The 21,330-nt window shown below is 35.9% G+C and overlaps 1 protein-coding gene across 1 annotated transcript in view; it reads right to left on the bottom strand.

Moving 5' to 3' along the window:
• The window catches only part of TFCP2 (transcription factor CP2), a 44,201-nt gene that overhangs the window by 18,825 nt on the left and 4,046 nt on the right, over window positions 1–21,330 (bottom strand). The window contains exons 3-7 of the mRNA XM_070937902.1: window positions 13,716–13,867; window positions 12,466–12,542; window positions 7,695–7,800; window positions 5,525–5,631; window positions 2,398–2,550 (exon numbers count right to left, since the gene is read on the bottom strand). Of these exons, the coding sequence (XP_070794003.1) occupies window positions 2,398–2,550; window positions 5,525–5,631; window positions 7,695–7,800; window positions 12,466–12,542; window positions 13,716–13,867 (595 nt within the window). The remainder of the gene's footprint in view (window positions 1–2,397; window positions 2,551–5,524; window positions 5,632–7,694; window positions 7,801–12,465; window positions 12,543–13,715; window positions 13,868–21,330) is intronic.

Here is a 21,330-nt window from a genome sequence, read left to right as displayed (position 1 = left end):
GTGAATAGGAAGATTCAGTAATTTCAGTGATTCTAAGAGTGATGCTGATTAGATTGGAAACTGCTGGTATGGCTTCCCTTGATGATAAAAGTTGAAAAGGTAAAAGTAAATGCGAAGGTATCCACAATGAGAGTAAGAGCAGTCCTGAGGAAAGTGCCATTTAAAAGAAGGAATTCCAAAATTAAAGCTAGAAGGCGGCAAATCCTTTCTATATTGTTGCCAAGAAACTGTGTAGACATGACTGAAACATGTCTATGGAAATTCTCAGTCATCCAGGTCATGGTTGTCCCAAAGGTGCTTTTTTTCAAGAGGCAACTGGATTTCTGGTTTTTCTTTGAAGACATTTCACTTCTCATCTCTCCAGAGCTGAAGAAGCTTCTTGGATGAGAAGTGAAAAGTTTTCAAAGAAAAATCAGAAAGTCCAATTGCTTCTTGAAAAAAGTGGCTTTGGGATAACTGAAACATTTATAAATTTGGTTGTCATATGATAAGAGCACCACATTGAAAAGCACAGCTTGAGTTACGGAGGAAGAACCCTGAATTTTGTCAAGGAGACCCAAAATGGCATGATGGGATCCCAACAAAACCACAAGGACCTCTGGTCACTGATGGTGCCATCATACTGAAAGGACTACTTTTTACAAGGACACATGCAATAGGAACATGGAATGTTAAAACCACAAATCAAGAGAAAATTGAAACTGTCAAAGCAATATTAAAGCATAATAAATAAAGCATAATAAGATAAGATGGCCAGAAGTTCTTTACAGGCCTTTCTGAGATGTCGTAACGTTGTATCTTTGAACAGTTATTAAATGACGTAAGTCAAGTACCTGTACTATTAATAGATATTTAGAACGCAAAAGTTGTAAAAATAGAAGAACTTGCAGATATAGGACTATCTGGATAGGATAAATGTACTAGTTTTATTAACATATATAAAAGGATATAAACGAGAAGAAAAAAGAAATTAGAAAACCAACAGATTAAAAAAAATACCAAAAGCATGTTTCATATAAGAAACCATTCACCCTAATTTTAAAATCCTTTATTAAATCTTAACAGAGGCTTTCCAATACAAAGTCAGAGAATTAATTAAAACCAAATGGGCACACTTTGACAATCTAATGTGATAAATCTGAAATCTTTCCAACATCAAACGGTAATTTAAGCAGTTACTCTTCAGTGTTGTAACTTTAACAACAGTAACGTAAGTAAGTTTTGATTAAGATCTTCTAATGAAGAATGGAGCCATATATAAAGAAAGAAATGCCAAATAAATAGGCAGGTTTAAGAAAAGGCAGAAGGATGTGAGATCAGATAGCCATCATAAAATGGACAATACAGCAAGCAGGAGAATTTAACAAAGTTTCCCCTTTGCTTAACTTTAAACTACAGAAAGGCATTTGAACATTAAATCATGCCAGAATAGTGGACTAAATTAAGGATAAAGGGGTGCCAGGACACTGGGTTGAATTACAATAAACAAGAGGTTACTGTAATAATTGAATTGAGAAAAACAGCAGTTCAGAATAGGGAAGAGAGTGAGAAAAGGGGGGGCATATTACTCACATATATATTTAGTGAAAAACTTGAGCTAATAATAAATATTAAAGAAAAGATAATGTCAGTCAGCAAGTTTAGAGAACTCACAGTTGACAGCAAAGAAGGAAAGGCAGTAGTTTTGTTTCCTTGGCCTCAACAACTAGGATGGACAGTGTTCTACAGAATTAAAAAAGATTAATCTCATTGGGAGTGTGGGCAGAAGCAATAAAAAAACTAAAAAAAAAAGATCATGAAAGGTAAGAATATTTCTATGATAAGAAATATCAGAATAGTTAAGGCAATGATATTTCCTTTAGAAATATATGTGTGAGAAAAATGGACATATGAGTGGGTAGTAGAAAAAAGATAAGACATCTTTAAATTATGGATGTGGAAATAATCACTAACAGGACCATCGACTACAAGAATAAGCAATCAATCATTGTTGGGCAAAATAAACAATTGCTCTTGAAGCAATGATCGGTAAATAGAAACATACATACTTTGGGCATGTGATGGCGAGCAATGAACTAGACAAAAATATTTCTATCCAAGATTGAGGGCAACAGAAGAAAACAATTGCTAAGTCAGTTAATTGATCTACCTGTCTAACCAGATAGCCCTGCCATCTTTATTATTCACAGCAAAATCTTAACTTAAGACCCCAAAGGCCTGAGCAAGAACATGTAGATCAGAAATGCCACAATTCTGTTTTGCCTTCTTATGAAATCATTTAACACCCACAAGCTTTAAAAAAAAAAAAAAAAAAAAGCAGCAGGATGCTAAGAAAATCAGGATCTGTGCTCTCCAGCTCTCGTTCTTGCATTATGTATCTTAAAACATAGGTAATACCTTGAAAACTTTGATCTGGCAACTGGCAGAATGCAAATGCTCCGTGTATTCCCCATTTTCGTTTTCTTTGAAGGTGTCGATCTGGACTCTGAAGGGCACACCTTTCTCGCCACCATGCTTCCTCATAGTGAACTCTGTACTGATGCAATGTACCTGTAAAAAGAGAGCCAAAAATATGCTCCGAACTGCAACAGTGCAATAGTGATGCTCGTACAACACAGAGTAATAATTAAACTTTCGGTGTATGTCCAAGTCAGTTCTAACAAAGCCTGAGATTCTATCTGCATAGCAAACCAAGATTGCAGACACATAAAGGAGTTATGCAAAATGTTAATAGTTGCCTTCTCTCTTTAAACCAACCTGGCAACATACTAGACCTGACCAACAAAAACATTAAAAAAATTGTGTTTAATACACCATATTTGATATCTAGGCAGAAACCATATTGCATGTCCCTCAAAGAGAATGAACAACAATGGATGAGAACAGGAATCAGACCTGGGATACATCAAAACATGTCATTTATTTCTCTTCTAAAACTGAAGCGCAGCCCAAGTTATTTTTTTTAGCAGACTCTGCAGTAAGAAAGCACAGGTAGTCCTCGACTTAAGACAGTTCATTTACTGACCATTTGAAGTTAACAATGGTATCTAAAAAGTGATTTATGACACTTTTTCACACTGACAGCCATTGCAGCATCCCCCTGGTCACATGATCAAAATTCAGATGCTTGGCAACTGACTCACATTTATGATGAGTCCCAGGGTGACCTGATCACCTTTTCTGACTTTCTGACAAAGTCAATGGGGAAAACAGATTCCTTTAATAACTCTGCTACTAATTTAACAACTGAAGTGATTCACTTAACAACTGAGGCAAGAAAGGTTGTAAAATGGGCCAAAACTCACTTAACAATTGTCTCACTTAGTAACAGAAATTTTGGACTCAATTGTGGTCATATGTTGAGGACTACCTGTACTTCAATCGGGTTTATCCAATTTGAAACTCATAATCTCTTAAAAAGTCTGGAAGACATCAGACTGAGACGTATTTCCTTTCCTCAACCTTACAGACATAATGACTTCTATCAATGCTAGCACCAAGTTAATGCTAACAATGGTATGAAGCCATGACTGGAACCCGGACAGAGCACTATTTTCACTGGGAAAAGAAGAGAAATTGAGCAAAAAAAGAAAGAAGCAGGAGAAAGGAAGATAAGAGTTATTTTACTATTTTACTTAAGTGACTTAAACATTGTGCTAAACTAAGCCATAATCATGATTTTTAGTTTCTGGCTTAATGGAATGTTCCAATTCACTATTGTGGCTAAGATATGTGTGTGGTTCAGATCACATTAATACACCTTGGTTTAAAATTCTGGCTCTGTATATATGTATGAACTAAGTTAATATTTTAACCGTGATAAAAGAAATAAGGAAAAGGAATGCATACACACAATCCACAACACTGAAAATATTGTTTTAAAGTCCAAGGAAAATAAACTGGGTTATTTTGTTCTTGCTTTGTTTAGAAGCTTCTAATCTTTTCTAAACAAATAATAATTCTAAACAGTATGTATAAAGCTTTATTTTGTAAAAATGGTATGCATTTTTGTTGGAATGGAAAGTGAAACATTTTTTCCCTCACATAAGGATATGTCAACAGTGTAAAATAAAGAAAGCACAAATCACTTAGGACACTGGAAGGCATTTTTGTGAGTGTGTGAAATCTACACTTCTCTTTTTACTTTTCCCTTAGTTATTTTTACCCTTGAGAACCACAAGGGGCCTATGACAAGAAGTTCTAAGATGAAAAAAGAGACAGAAGTAGCAGCAAAAGGAACACTGCATAATTTCAGGAATATGATCAAGGGAGTTGCTCTGGGGACACATTATTAGGAGTGGGAGTTTGCATGAGGAGTATTAACTTCTGATTCAGAAATAAATTCATTTCACAGTTCACGTGTGAACTTTGCAGGAAAGTTCAACAATTCATAGCTTTGAGATTCCATGCTACTAATAACTACCTATGTCAACAAGGTGTAAAGCTAAAGGAGTCTGCATTATTCCTTAGAGTTTAAAGATCAGCAATAGATCAGATATTATATACCATATGTCAGTTCTAAATTTCTCAATTGCCTAAATGTCTGTCCTTCTGAAAAGGTCTGATGTTTTCTTCTCCCTTTCTAATATTTGTCCTGTAAATTGGATTAAATTACAGTAGCTAGGCTCCTCTCTCAAAACGTCATAAAATGAATGGTCACTTTTACCAGGTTTGAAAGCTGGGTAACATTATTGTTTAATTTATGAACTTCTCATCAACATTTACTGAAGCTCCAAGAATTTCCAGAGACCTTCACTATTTGTGGTGAAGAAGTTGATCTTAAAACAAAAGCAATGCTGTCTTGAATTGAAACATGGTAACTATGAATCTTAAATTATATTTAGTCATTCATTGTTCAAAATTACATCAAAGCAAAGAAGGATGGGAGAAGGTCAATAGACAGGCTGCATTTACACATTGCATTATAGTGAGTTTGGCTTGTGTTTCCGCAGTTGTATCCCCAGAATAAATATTCTACAAATTCTAATTAAACAACAATAGCATAGCAGAATCTCTAACTTAAACACATATGTTTAAATACAATAATAGAAAATCCAACCCCAAAAGTGGGAAAAATAAGAGACTGTGAATTTATTATTGTGATGGGATATATAGAAGGTTACATGGTAACTAGGATACAATATTTCAGTCAAAGCACAAATCAAATTTAATCACACATGCTCTGTAGCACATTTCTAAGTTCTGTTCTCTTGTACTCCAAGCATCAATACTTTAAGGTAACTATTCAAAGCTTCTCATGTTCCTTCACTATGTATGCTTAAAGAGATGCTGTCACATTATATGCATGGTAGAAGAACATGTTATTCTTATTAAAAATACATAAATTTACAAGAATAAGGCAATCAATACTTTACTTGCTGTATGTTATCTATCTATCTATCTATCTATCTATCTATCTATCTATCTATCTATCTATCTATCTATCTCAATCAACCAAACAACCAAACAACCAACCAATCAATAAATATTTATATGGCTATCCATCTCACAAAACATGATTTACCTGAATAAATACAGAAGTTCTCTTTGAAGGATCCCAAAGAAACTCTACTGTATTCAACTGTGTTGGATTTGCTCTGGGATCTATTATACCCACAGACATTGGAATATCTAAAGACAACAAAAATTAGCCACACTTTAGCACAGAAGATAATACTTAACAGGTCCATTCTAGTCCAAGTAAAATAATATAACAACTACAATCAAAACATGAACTGCACCCATAAGCAACAATCTTGCTGAATAGGAAACTACCAATGATGCCATGTTTTTCCAAAAAGAAGGTTGGATCTTATTTTCTTTAGACCCCCCCCCCCCCCAAAATGGCTAGGCATTCTTTTATTGACTCACCTCGCGGCGGTGGCACCAACAGGCCCGCCCAGCAGAAGTGAGCTGCTGGCCCACTTCTTCTGCAGCCGCTTGCCACCACTCACACGCATTGCCCCGGCCTCCATTTTGCCTTCAGGTGCCTGCTGGTGAAACGGAGGCCAGGGCGATGCGTGCGAGTGATGGCAAGCGGCCACAGAAGAAGGCGAGGCAGGTGTCGGGGTGTGCGAGACCTGGTAAGTAGGGCAGCTCCATCCCCCATCCCCACCCTAGCTTATTTTTTACCTGTGTGCCTCACCCCACCCCCTGCACCCCATGGTGGGTAGGGTCTTAATTAGGGCTAATTTTGTGGGTGGGGTTTAATTTGATCGCATGAACTCAAAAACGTGATAGTGCTTCTTTTCAAGGTGGGTCGTCTTTTTGGAGAAACACGGTATTCATGTACAAGTAAAGCAATTAAGAATGCTGGAATTAGCAAGTTTGACAGAATGCAGGCCAAGGGACAAACTAAAGGCAAAATAGTTTACCAACCTAATTGTACGTATGATTTAATTGAAATATAGGCATCATCTCCTTGGCCATTTGTGCCTCAGTTCAAGTGAAGACTTTTGTGATTGACCAAAGTTATAAGAGAACCAGTTTGTTGGTTAAGGTATCAGGCTAGAAATTGGAAGACCATGAGTTTTAGACCTGCCTTAGGCATGAAGCCAGCTGGATCACCTTGGGCCAGTTATTTTCTCTCAGCCCTAGGAAAGAAACAAGGGCAAACCACTTCCAAGAAATCTTGCCAAGAAAACTGCAGGGACTAGTTCAGGTAGCTGCCAAGAATGAAAACTGAAGGCACAAAAATTTATGATATAGGATAACTATAGCATAAATTAATGGTAAGAGAAAAAAAGGGTTTATAAGTTGGGAAATAACCTGAAAAAATGTACATGTGTGCAAAGACTGTATCAATATATGAGATGTTCCAAGCCAAGTTAAGAAGGAATAGAAAATTCTTCAAATCATTTGACTATAAATCCTTGTATTTTAAATGGCCATGATCTGCTTCCTCCAACTTATCAAGGCTTTCTCGCATTTCAATTCTCTGATTTCTATCTATAAATAAGAACTAGTATTTTTCTTTCTTTCTTAATGGAGAGCTAGCAAAGATTCAGCATTTCTAGTATATAGAGGACTTGTAAGGATATTTTCGTCAAGTCACTCTCAAATAAAAACAAAAGCAATTGATTACACATAACACAACTGTGTAGAAATAGGAGACAGAGTGAAGCTCTTTTAAGAATTTTACACAGGTCTTAACTTTCACTAGAAACACTGGAATCCTTTATTCAGAAATTCAACCCATTTTGTTTCTAGGTCAAAAAACCAGGATTGCTGCTATAATTCCTTACCTATATAGAACATTCTGATTGTTGTATATAGGTAAGGAATTAATTAATTAATTAGGGGAATACACAAATGAAGTGCTTTCCTAATTTAAAGCAGCTTTCAACTGATTAATAGTATAGGAATATGAAGCCAGAAAAACCTAAAAAGATCTCTGATTCTGTGAGGAGGGGATTTTAGCCACAAGTGCCTAAACAATGCAATCCAAGCAACAATGCGGCCTGAACAGAGCACAGCATTGTGACATAAAATTGTTTAGAGGGCAAATCACGCAAGGTAGTTTGTCCAAGCAATCAAAAATAAATCTTCCATGGGAAAATAATATAGGTTCAAGTGATGTAAACCAAGGAGGAAAGCTACTTTCCCAAAGCAATAATGGAAAGTAAGCTGTTAAAGAAAATGCTTTCCAAAATCTGTAACATAAAAGCAGTCCAGATTTATCGAAAAAAACTCACCAATATCCAGTATCCTGTCCCCTGGCCTGTTCCACCTCCAGCCCTCCAACTGTTGATGCTCTGTGTACTGCAGCCGCCGATCATGGAACACCACTCTAAATATACTCTAAGAAACAAAAGAACTTCCCTTTGAGCATAATTAACAGGTTGAAATGCAAGTAGGGTTGAAAGAAAATCAATCAATGATTGGTGACAAGATGATTCTTGGAAGCATTTTCCAAAAATATGCCCTCACAAGATCTCTCTACCATAATACTCATGACTTATATGGATGGAAAATATTTAGCTTAACACTAACACCAATCGTCAATTCAGATTCATGTTTCTATTTATGGCAAGAGACACATAAAAGCCAAGATTCACTTCCACACAGCATTGCATTCTAAAGCAGAATACTACAGCAATGTGTGAAAAGGTTCCAAATTTCTGCAAGGATTAGTTCAAATATGATTATAAATCAACTGCTAAACTTGAGTCAAGCGAATGCATGAACAGGTTCCGGTAAAAAGTTTTTGCTTCTGAGTGGATGTTCTATCCAAGACATTTGAATTACAATTTACAGGTAGTCCTCAGGTTACAACCACTCAAAACTGGCCGTTCAAAATTATGACAGAATTATAACAGGAGAAGCCTGTTCCTAGTGCATGCATGCGCAGAGCTGCCAGAAAGCACAAACAGTTAAAACAAAAGGGACTCGGGAGTAAGGCCTGGAAATGATTGGCCCCTCCCATAAGGCTTAAAAAGAGAAGCAAAGGCACATGGGCCCTTTGCAGGAAAGCAATGTTGTTAATACTGTTCCCAGTCAGCATCTGTTTGTTTTTTTTTTTAAATAAGTTTATTTCCATTTTTTAAAAACCAATTCTTTACATATGTATATACAAAGTTATTGCAACAAACGTACACACATTTGCACCTATACAGTTTAAATCACTGGTAAGATTATGAATGTTGGAACCTATGATATATTTGGGTGAAAGAAAAGAGAGGGAAATGAAATGGCATCTGTGTTTGATTCTGGAATCTGTGTGGCTTTGCCAAATAGGTCTTTGGCAGAGTGTCAAGGGAGATAAAGGTGGGTGATTATCCCGAAGGCTTCTCTCAAAGGACTTTTTGCAACTAATTGGGACTCAGCTGTGAATGAACATAATTCACAGCTGTTGCAATAAAAATACGTGTGTTTTAATGACTCAGGAAGCCTAGGTCACAACACTTACAATCAGTCCTCAGAATTCTAGCTGTGGCAGCGTCCTGCAGTTATGTGATAGCAATCTGGGCACTCGGTGCCTGGCTCACAATTAAAACATTGCCACAAGCCACGGTCATGTGTAGGCCATTTCTGATGTTCTCTGTCAGTTCACACAAGCAAAGTCAATGGGGATGCCAGCAGGAAGTTGCCAGTTACTCCCACTCCAGCTGTCCTTTTGCCTGTAGTGTCTGGCACAGCAACCCCTGCTCCCCCATAGCAGCTGCATACAGCACCGCATCCCCACCTACACTCGATAGCACCTGCTCGCAGTATCCCTCCTACCAGTGGTGGGTTCCTCCCGGTTCGGCCTGGTTCTGCCAAGCCAGTAGCGGTGACGATATGACATCACAGAACTGGTTCTGGGGCCCCCAGCCCCCCCGTTATTCTTACCTTTTATTTGGCCCCACCCCCAATCTATTGCTGCCTCCTGAGTCCCAGCTGTTGGCTAGAGGGGAAAAAAACTGTTTAAACTCTTGCCGCGGGGCTTCAAAGGGCTGCCCTACAGCTTATCAGTGTTAAAAGAAAACAAATGAGTAGACCGGTGCCTGCAAAAATAAATGGATAGACCAGTGCCTGCAAAAATACATGAGTAGATCAGTGCCTGCAAAAATAAATGGGTAGACCAGTGCCTGCAAAAAATAAATGGGTAGATCGGTACAGCTCTGCAAGCAGTTAAAAGCCTGGTAGACCAGTACCTCTGCTAAATCCTAAATAATTGTCACATGACCATCAAGCCACGCCCACAAAATAAGCCACACCCACAGAACCAGTAGTAAAAAATTTTAGAACCCACCCCTGCCTCCTACCCACCTATAGCTTTTTCATCATGCCTGGGACTTCCACCTCTTCCTGCTTGACAACACTCATAGTCCTGTGATTATGATAGTAACTGGGACTGTCAGGAGACTGCCATCACTAAGCAATACAGTCATGTGACATTGCCTTTATGACTGCATTGCTTAGCAAAAGAAATTCTGGTGCAAATCGCCAGAATTGTAACCCAAGGACTATATGTACGTTCATGATTATTTGCCCCAATTTAGTATTCCCATGGAGAGATGTGTATCATGTGATCTATTTGGATGTGCCTTGTAATTCAGCACCAGCTATGACAACAAAATAAGATTTTCAGTAAGGTTATTCTTACAGGGAACATCCCCAAGGCACGGAATACTTCCATGATTTCTAAGCACTCCAGAGGCCAAAGGGCTAGAAACTATCATAGTATTTAGAGGAGGGAAACTATCATTATTATTCAATAGTAGATGATATAATGAATCCATATTCTATAGCAGGGTCCAAAATATGATAATTCAAAAAGGTTAAGATTTCCAGGTTTTTAAAAATGCGGTATTAGAAGAATCAACTGTTAGCAACAGACTCATTATCTGTAACGTAAGTAATATATTTGGGTGAAATACACATACACACAAGAAAAAAAATGCTACATGTAGTACTTATCCGTTACCACCTATTTTAGCTACTGTTGAATTAATCCTTGTGTGTATGCCTTCAAGTCAGTATTGACTCCTGGCAACAATCTGCACAAAATCCTTGCAATTTTCTTGACAATATTTTTGGAAGTAGTTTGTCTGTGCCTTCTTCCTAGGACTGACAGAGAGTGACTGCCCCAAAATCAACCAGCTGGTTTTGGGCCTAAGGCAGGACTGAACCTGGTTTCTAGTCTGACACTTTTATCTACTAAACAAAATTGGCTTTGTTTAATTTACGTAAGGCGTTACAAAACACGATTCTTTGAATAAAATATTTTTCATGGCAGTAACATTTTATATGTCCACAGATTTTTAAATTAATAAACATATTCAAATATAAACTATAGTCAGAGCGCAAAAGACAGTTACTTATATAATTTAAAACAAAGCCATGGTTACCTAAGTATTTAAAAAATTGTTTACAGCTCACTGAAAATATTCATATAGATTCCATGTTTTGCCCAGAATATCATTCTATTTTAGAAAAATCTCCAGGTTAATGTTATAAATTCCATAACATGGAATAACCAATAACCAGGCTGGCATTAATAAAAATACAGAGACCATATTACACTTAGGTTGAAAAGTATTGAACTGGCTGTCTGTTGCTACCCAGAAAAAAATATATAATGAGGTGGATATTATTTTTAAAGCCTTATGTAGATTAGGTACAAGCTGTCTGAGGAATCTTTTTTTCTATAATAACCTTATAGTAACTTTCCTCTGCAGTTGTTGCAAGCTGATTTGGAGGTCCTGGGGTCAGGCCTTCTCTGTTGCCACTTCAGTTCTTTCAAGTGTACTTCCCAAAAGGTTCAGGGACCTATTATCTTCATTAGCTTTTTAAAAACCCTTATAACACATTTTACTTATAATTATTTTTACTAGAATGATAAATTTACATTGCTATTTTAACTGTTTTAATACATTGATTTTAAATCTGTTTTAATTCTTGACCGCCAAGAGACTTCAAAGGTCAGAAATTTACTTAGTTAAATAAATACTTTTGCTATCTAAGGTAGTGTATGTTTTAGCTCAAAGAACCTGAATCTAAAACTACGGGGGTTGCAATGGAGAGATTTTCCTACTTCGTGTATTACTTCAGTTTGTCTTCCAACAGTAGATAAAAAAGAACATTGGTTCCTGCCATTTCTGCTGTCTAAACATTGCTAAATTTTCCTGCATATCTATGAGTAAACATAAAGAAGGCTTACAACTGAAGTTATTCTTCTATCTCACTTTGATGCTGAATCTTCTACTGCCTCCTGAGCTTCATGCAAAGCAAAAATAGTGAGATAGTGAAAAAAAAGTGCCCCACTTTTATTTTATGCTATTTTGCCATCCCTCTTAAAAATAATCTCTTACTATACTTACTATATTACTAAACTGTGGCAAGCCACACATTCACAATCTTGATTCAAGATCATCTGACAATCTTTTTAACTGATATGTCTTTGGAAGATTCAGTGAAATCTAACATTCTAAGAGATACAAATTTTCTCTGCCTTATTAACTTTGTGATAATAGTAGTAATAATAATAATAATAATAATAATAATAATAATAATAATAATAATAATAATAATAATAATAATTATTATTATTATTTTATTTCTATACCGCCCTTCTCCCGAAGGACTCAGGGCGGTGTACAGCCTATTTAAAAACACAAGACAAAACAACGATTAAAATTTAAAATGATTAAATAGATTTGGCTCAATTAAAACCCCAGAAATTTAAAATACCCCAATTTAAAATTATTATGTTGATAGCTTGATAGTGATATTTATGCTTTGAGTAACAAGGGCTTCTCATTCATCAGTGCCCTACACACATAATTTATCACCCGCTAATCTTTCATTTTACTGCTCAGTAAATTGCCATTTCTAACATCACCACCAGGATTTGTGGGAATGGTGTAAATGACCGCATCACTTTGCATGATTTACTATCATTTATTACCTGGCAAACATGTTTATGGAAATCTGATTAAGTTTTCTCTCACATATTTTGGGAAAAGACAGATTATTACATACCTTTACAAGCTTCCCATTTAGTTCAGGCAATTCTCCCATTTTCCTGTTATCCAGCATTCTGATTTCATAAGACTGACCTGAAAAAGAAAATATATTTGCAGTTATGCTTTAAACAAAAAAAGGATTGGCTGTCTCAGTCAGTAAGAAAAAGTAAGCAACTGACAGTCCCCAAACTGAGGTAATATAGGAAGAAATGAAAAAGGGCCATTTTGTGTGAAAGTATATCTGCATCACTCCTTTTAGAATAATCTACATTTCGTTAGGTCTGAACTTGATTAAACCAGAAATGACTTGAAATATGGTGGTCAGTTATGTTACACTGAACTGTATTAAACTATGAGAAATGTAAAAACAGGGATATCAACTAATCTTTTACCTCTCCAGTTACACTGATCCAATTACAAGATACTATAGATTGATGCAGCTGAGTTCCAAGTCATGTTAACTGAATGACACTTCTAATAACGTCTCTATACAGCTAATATGCCAATGACATTTTTCACCTACCAGAATTATCACCAATCTTTTTCAAATTAGCTGCATGAATATGTGAGGACTGTCAAAAGTTAGATGAATACACAACATATCACATAAATTAAGGTTTATCAAAGTTGAGATTCATTTGACAGTAACCAAGGCTAAACTGACAGAGAGATTATAAATTGCACATTGTTAGGCAATTGCACTGCTTTGTCAGGTATTTCCAAGCCCATGAATCACATCAAGTACCCATGCCAGAGATTCTTGTATTTCCAACTATTTTTTAAGCTTTAATGTAAAATGTTACTGAACAACAGCATATAAGAATTTCAATTCAATTAAAAAAAACCCTACTGTTTGTTGTTTGCCGTTCTTGTTGGAATTTTAGCTTTTATTACCGTTACTTTCAGCAGGCAACTTAAACTGATATGAACCCAGAATCAGGGGTGAAATGCTCCCGGTTTGTACCAGTTCAGCCGAACGGGTAGCGATGGCGGCTGCTGGTTCGGAGAACCGGTAGCGATGGTGGCGTGAGGCTCCGCCCACCCACCCAGTCATCATTTCCTGGTTTTAACCAGGAAGTAACCTGCTTTTTACCATCTGCGCATGCGCAGAAGGGTTTGTGCATGCGCAGAGGGTCCAAGCGCGCATGTGACACGCGCGAGCACTTCCAAACTGGTTGGGAAGTTAAGTAGATTTCACTCCTGCCCAGAACTATAAAGCAGCCTTTTGCCCACCTCGTATTCTAGCAAAAGAGAAATGTAGCTTACCTTGATTGAGATAGGTGAGTGTTTCATCATGAAGTTTTACAGCAGGAGAAGTGGCAGCACACAATACATACTGAAAGGGCAGAATTTTGTTCTCATTGTCAGTAGGCAAGCTGGATTCTTCTTGCTTAAAGATGGGCAAGGCAAGGACATCGCTACAAAACAAATGTGTGGTCAGATTAATTATTTTTGTTTGTTTTACTGAAAGCCTTTAAAATTACAGTGAATCTCTTAAGTTGACAATTAAACAAATTATTTAGCACATAAAAATAAGTATTTCTTAAGCAGAGTAAGAGAACAAAAGGAATACTGTATGCTGTTCTAAGTTTACCATGCAGAACTTCCCTATCAAATAAATCCTTTCAGGAAGGATATATGGGTTTTAAAATAAAAATAATATTAGTTGGAAATCCAGAAACTATACTTGCTTTAGAATTGCTAAATTGAAGGATGAGCATATTACTAGCCAATGTTAAGGCTAAACCTATCTTAGACTTCAAAGAAAAGGCTCTCTGGCTGAGATGTTTGAGTTTCTTAAACAACTTTGAAAGCACTCTTATCCACTCTTCCCCAAGTTGATACACTACTTCTACATCAACTTTCAATTTCTATAACCTCCAGCCAGCATTTTTGGGAGCCTAAGTCCAATATATTTAGACTCTAGATATATTGGATTAAGGCTCCCAAAAATGCAGTTCCCAAACTTTTCTATATTCCGCACCCATAGAACGCTTCTGATATAGTTTCGCACCTCTTACAAAAGTAAATAATTATATGCATATAATTATGCATATAACTATAATTTTGAAACTTCTAAACCCAAGTTTTCACACCCCCAGAATATTGTCTCGCACCCCCGGTTAAGAACCCCTGATTTAGAGAAAACAGAAGCAATAGTAGGTAGGTTGGCAAACTACCATCCCCACAAAAGGCAAATGTGGTTTTATAAAATGGCATAGCACTTTTGGATCCAGAGCAGATATTCAAACAAGGACTAATTTTTTTAACCCATGAGGTTTTAATGCTACAAGACATGTTGAGACTTCATTTCAAATAAACAATAGATTTGACAACCTCTCAGTATAAAGTCATTAGTCAAAAGATGTTTTTTTCATAACCCAACTAAATGTTGCATATCCATGGACATTTATGTCTTTATTCTGAGTAAGGCATAGCAACTTCTGTGACCTAAGAATGATGCCCCAAGGTTGATGCTGCTAAAAACATAATATAAAATCCTTCCTACCTTTCAGGAAATTAATGCGGATTACTAGGAATTTGTTAAGGCTCATTATTTCTTCACCATAGTAACTATGGGTGCTTGTGTTCCAAACGTACTTTGAAGCAGTCCCATCCACAATTTCCCTACTTCTAATAGTGAAAAGAAATCTCTATTTTTCTCTGCCATCTGCCTTTTGCATCCCAGCATAATATTACAAGTTGTTCCAAGCATCAGCATCCACTACAAAAAGGGATCAAGAAAGCAGAACCATTTTCACAAATACACGTATGAACAATTAGAATTCAAAAGTACTTATGTTTATATGGATGATCACTTTATACTGAAACAATGAATTGGAAAAAAAGCAAGCACATGTGCATATTTAGGGTAAAAACTTCTGGGATAACTTCCCACACAAGCTAGAAATCAACACACAGGAAAAACAGGGCATCCACCTACTGGGAAGCTATGAGGGATGAGGTTGAAGGGAAAAATTAAAAACGAATGAAATTAATTCTTCCCCCCCCCCCTGCTCTTTATTCCTTCTCAGAGTCAAATGCAATAAAGTTCTAAAAACTGGGTGGTAGAAAGTCACAAAAGACTTACCTAGAAACATTATCATTTACTTTTGTAGGAGAGGCAATTTTGGATATATCTAGTGCTTCCTAGGATCTAAACCTTCATTAAGAGTTAGTTTATTTCTCACACAACACTCTCTTTCCTTGCTGGCATGCAAGAAGCCTTGGCTCAGTACACACAAAGGCAAGATACCTCCTCTCTGGGCTTTGCCATTCAAGCCAAATACAAACACATAAAAATCTGATACTCTCTCAAATGCTATCCCTGGGACAGAAGACTTTTGAGGGACAGGATCTCCTGGAAGAAACATAGTTCCCTCTACTATTCTTCTGGTAGGACCTACTTTTGTAGGTCTAATTCAGGGGTCAGCAACCTGCGGCTCTGGAGCTGCATGTGGCTCTTTCACTCCTCTGCTGCGGCTCCCTGTCACTCAAAGTATGTGTCACAACCGCCGATGTGTGACACCTGCTGGCATGTGATTTACTGAGCTTTTCAACCCCTGGTAGGCCAACCATGGATAAATCCAAGAAAAAAAAAATCCAGAAGAAAACAGAATGTTTAATTCAACTACATATGCTAGTTTTGTGGCCGCTCAAGAAATAGTCAGGCACGGGAAGGGTTTTGTGGCTCCCGATGTTTTCTTTTCTGTGGGAAACAGGTCCAAATGGCTCTTTGAGTGTTTAAGGTTGCAGACCCCTGGTCTAATTTCTAAGTTATATGTGTAGGTGCATATTTTCCCATTAACCATGATTGAATGGTATACATATCTGCTACGTTACTGTTTAAAATGCCCAGATGTTTGAAGTTTGAGATGGCATGTTAGGCTAAACTATAATTTATTCATAGTTTACAAATAAATCACAGTGACTGTATTAACTCTACAAGCAAACCCATTAAGTAAATATGTTCCCCAAGACATAATGGTTGGACCACACAACGTTAAGTGATCAGAGTCTATATTTAATCTTTTAAGCATAGTAAAGCTCACTTCAGTTAGGACAGTGATACTAAGTAGTTAAGACCCTACCATGCAAATACAATAATCTAGTCTCTTTTTCTTCTTTCTGGGAACTGGAGTACTTCTTTATTTAGTTTTAATTATGTTAAGCCTTACAACTTTTTGAAACAATCACAAATCAAAGTTTGAGGGTGCATTTGAAGAAACCTTGGAAGTTGTCAAAACAGGATTCAACGTCAACTGTGAGGCTACTTGTCACCTGATCTAATCCAAAGCTAACAAACCACATGTCTCAACCTTTTCACATGGAGCTTTAAGGATTGAATCTTGGCTGTTGCCTGTATCTCCCCATCTCTTGTAAAGTACATCAACTTTCCTATCTTAAAAGGAATGCTGTTTCAAAAAGAAATATTGATTTTCTTGAAGAATGAAATGACATATCCAATAATCACAACCTACCATTCTTTCAATAACAAAAATGATACAGTAAACTGCATGACACTTATTTCTGGATGTAGTTGAATTTACATTGGACATCAACCACATCATAGAGTCATGATGCCTTTCTACGAATATCAATAATTAAGTTAGCAGGAGGTCAGTACTATATTACAGCTCTGCTTTGTGCACATCTTAATTTCATTTTTAAGAATAAATTAGGAATTGTAACTAAATTATTTGTACAAAATATATACACCTTATATTCTATTATATTGCTATGGCCAAACATGTAGGTATTCCTACTAGGTAAATCTCTGCTACTCTCAATTTTTTCCTTCATCCCAGATAAATATTACTTTAAAATATGAATTAAAAATTAATCTGGTCAGCAATAATCAAGGTAATACCAGTAAATGGTATCAAAAGTTCTAAATGCAAAACCAGTTTCTATATAGTTCTTTTCCCAGCCCAGCCCCTGCATGGCAAGCAGCAGAATAATTTGCAGAAACTGTAAAATTTCCATGATTATGCAAAACAAGAAGTCATGTAGCATGTTTTCACATAATTTATCGGAATCACCAAAATAAACTTTTCTTACTATTTTTTAAACATATTAATAAGTTAGTGAAGATCAGACAGATGACTGGTTATGGCTAGGACAAGAATTATGATGGACAGGATATATATGTTTCAAAGCAATAAGGAATCCCACTTGCTGTAAAATAAAATGAATGACATAAAAGTTACTTCCAAGATAATAAAACTTTCTGGAAATAAGGTTCAGACTAAGTACATGTTTTTTTTCCTTGATATGAAGCAAAATTTTCTGAATAGACGACCTTATTTCATCAAACCTGCTTTCTTATCTCTTACTATCCTAATGAACTTTTCTGGAGCCTGACCATGAAGTTCTACAAGCATCTTCTCTCAAATGTCCCATTACTTTAATGGTATTATTCTCAGGACAATGCATATTGCATTGCCTTTAAGGTCATTATAATGAAATATATGAAGATAAGTCCTTTCATTGTAACATTATTCTTTGCTACTGTCCCATGATAGTAATGTGTTAGTACATTATATATAATATGTAAATATAAACTGGATTCTTCAAGTGGGGTTCAATCTATTGTATTTTGTATTGTGTATCTAAATTAATATGTTGTCAACTCATTCAGTCTAAATTACGGATTAGAGCTAGTTCTACAGAGTTCATAATTTTCTCTCACCATTATAGGTTTCAGTCTCTTTTCATAATTTTGAATTCTTGCTGTGTTTTTAAATTCATAGAATCTTAAGTAGACTAAACAGGTAGCCCTCGACTTACGACCACAACCGAGTCCAAAATTTCTGTTGCTAAGAGAGACAGTTAAGTGAATTTTGCCCCATTTTATGACTTTTCTTGCCACAGTTGTTAAGTGAATCACTGCAATTGTTAAGTTAGTAGCATGGTTGTTAAGTGAAACCGACTTCCCCATTTTGATAATGTGATCACAGGGATGCTGTAATAGTCATAAGTATAAAAAATGGTCATAAGTCACTTTTTTTCAGTGATGTTGTAACTTCCACCAGTCACTAAATGAACTGTTGTAAGTCAAGGACTATCTGTATCAACATATGAAATTACCTTCCTTTTGCTATAGCTGTCTCCAACCATGAAAAGCATTTGAAGTAGCAGGTAAGGGTGCAAATGTTGGTTTTGTTATTTCCTTTATACAATTCCATAGTTTTATCAAGCTTTGTCTGTTGAATCTTTCTAGTATCTATGAAGTTCATTGACTGAACCAGCTCCTTCCAAAATGGCCATTCTGCTGTGTAGAAAATTTACCAACTCTGTTAACCAAGCTAAGCAGCTTGCTACGATATTTTATAATAAAATCCAAAATCTGGAAGGCAAGGCCACCTCTTGCTTTAGCAGGGATGTCAAACTCACAGTGTCACGTTTTTGTCACGTGATGTATCATGACTTTTCCCTTCGCTAAAATGGGGGTGAGAGTGGCCAGTGCGTGACGCATCTGGCCCACGAGTTTGACACCTCTGGTTTAGAGTCTTACAGAATTATTTTATTTAGAACGTTCCCCACTCCATATGAATTTACTGACACTGTCTTGCCATTCTTATAAAATTCTCTCAGAAATTCTGATTAGGACATTTGAAATAGATCTTGGGTAAAACATTCATTTGAATAATTGCAATTGATTTTAACCAAGACAGTTTTAGGTTCTTCCACATCTTTTTTTTAATCTTTTGCCATAATCTGACAGAGTTATTCTGACAAGTTTCTTGATTTTTTCCTATTAAGTACAAACTAAGTTATTTTGTTGAATGGGCTAACAACCGGATTTTTTTTTTTTGCAGAAAATTCTTTCTTGCATTAAAAATATTTAAATTATTTTTGTTTACTGAATAGCAATTTTATATTCCAAATATCCTATTTATGGATTATGTTCATTAGCTGCTTTCTTTCCTATTTGTGGTTCTGTAAGAATTAATATTACATTAAATCCATGGACAGAAATATAAGCTTAAATATTTCTATAAATATTTAAGCTTATATTTCTGTCCGTGGATTTTGAGGCTTGTTATTTGTTTGTCACCTCAGATCCTTTTTTCTGCCAGTATTTCTAATGCAAAATCAAAGAAGTGAATGGACTTCTTTGCCTTGTTCCTGTACTGACTTAAAAAAATCTGCTGAGGATACTCCATTAGCTATAAACTTTGCTTTTTGCCATTAATATATACTTTTAACTGAACGGAGAAATTTTCTCTGGGATCCATTTTATTCAGAACCCGCTGGCATTGACAGCAAATTATTAAAGGCTTTTTTCTGCATCTAAGAAAATTAGGGCAGATTTCTTTTTTATTTCATAGGTTCTGTGGTATTGATTATGGCTCTTCTGTTGTCCTTTATATTTTTCTTTAGGAACGAAACAAATTTGGTCACTCTGTATATACATTTCCTGATATACATTTCTTCAGTCTATCACTTAATATTGTAGGGAAAAACTTATAACCTAATCTTGTATGTAACAATAAAATTGGTCTACTGAATGATTGTGGTTTCTCAGGGTAATTTCCTTCTTTATAAATCAGAACTATATGAGCTCCCACCACCTCCATGTTGGAGGTATTAGCTTTGTTTCTTTAATTTTATTATATTTGCAAATATTCTGATAGCTCAGTATTATAAAGAATTCAAACAAGAACTATCAGCCCATGTGAGTCTGGTGTTTTTCCCAATTTGTTTCATTGCAGTTTTTGTTTTTTGAACAGCTATAGTGTAGTTAATATTTGCCTACATTGGTCATTGTATTATTTGATGAACAACTTCTTGATATACTGTATTTATTTATAGCAATTCCATCAATACTGCTCTTAGAGCACAATTCTTCAAAGAAAGCTGCTAATTGAGGGTGAGGGTTAGAATAGCTGAAGATGTTACCTAACCTGGTAACGAAACGTTTGGAAACCAATCCACAAGCTTGGAGAACAAACCCTCACACTCATTCTACACCCGAGTTACAGATATTTGCCACTATTGCAAAGCTGCTAATTCTCCTGTTACGTCTGATCTTTAGTGTAACAATTTGGATCCTTTTTTAATTACTAATATTCTTTGAGTTTCTTTTTTTAGTTAATAAGCTAATAATTTCCCAGATTTTATTTACATGTTCAAAATTCTTCTATTTGGCAAATTTTATCTTCTTCTGTAACTCTTTGTTTCTATTAGATTTAATTGCAGCCTAGTTTCTTACAGTTCTTTCATTTTGTCTGTTGGTTTTAATGTTTTTGTTATAATTCTCTTATTCTTGTAGAACAATAACCATTTTGAAATTTATTAGCTGCCTTCTAGATTTGACCAAAATTGCTGATTATTTCTTCCATAGCTACTGTATGCATAATGTGGCATTGAGATACAGAGTAGTACTTAACAGTTTGTGCACCTGTTTGAATTTTTAATGTTTCTGCATAAACATGACCTAAAGGTGATTTATTTTCCACAAAGGTCCTACATTAGTTAAACAGAAAATCCAATGAAACCAATGAGTCAAAACACTTAAAAATATGTAGCCTTGGATCATTTTCCTCAATAAAGAAATAAACCTTTTTGACTCATTTGTTTTTATTCAGTTCAAGCTTATTTAGTTTTAGGATTTATGTCAAGAACAGATCATGTTTTAGATTATATTTATGCACAAATATTGAGAATTCAAAAGGGTATATAAACTTTTGAGTACTACTGCATTTGATTTTAACATTTTTGTTACCCTAATACATTTGTTGAAGAAAAAAAAATGAGCATAGAACAGGGGTGTCAAACTCAATTTCATTGGCCGCATCAGGGTTGTGTTTGACCTCGGGGGTGAGTGGGGGGTAGCCAGCTCGACATCCCTCGTGTTGGGGGAACCTGTGATGGA

The sequence above is a fragment of the Pituophis catenifer genome, unplaced genomic scaffold (assembly GCF_029215685.1).
Source record: "Pituophis catenifer annectens isolate HBS135680 unplaced genomic scaffold, rPitCat1.0.hap2 SCAF_2, whole genome shotgun sequence".
Classification (NCBI taxonomy): domain Eukaryota; kingdom Metazoa; phylum Chordata; class Lepidosauria; order Squamata; family Colubridae; genus Pituophis; species Pituophis catenifer.
The sequence above is the reverse complement of the archived record's forward strand: the minus strand, read 5'-3'. Positions and strand labels throughout refer to the sequence as shown.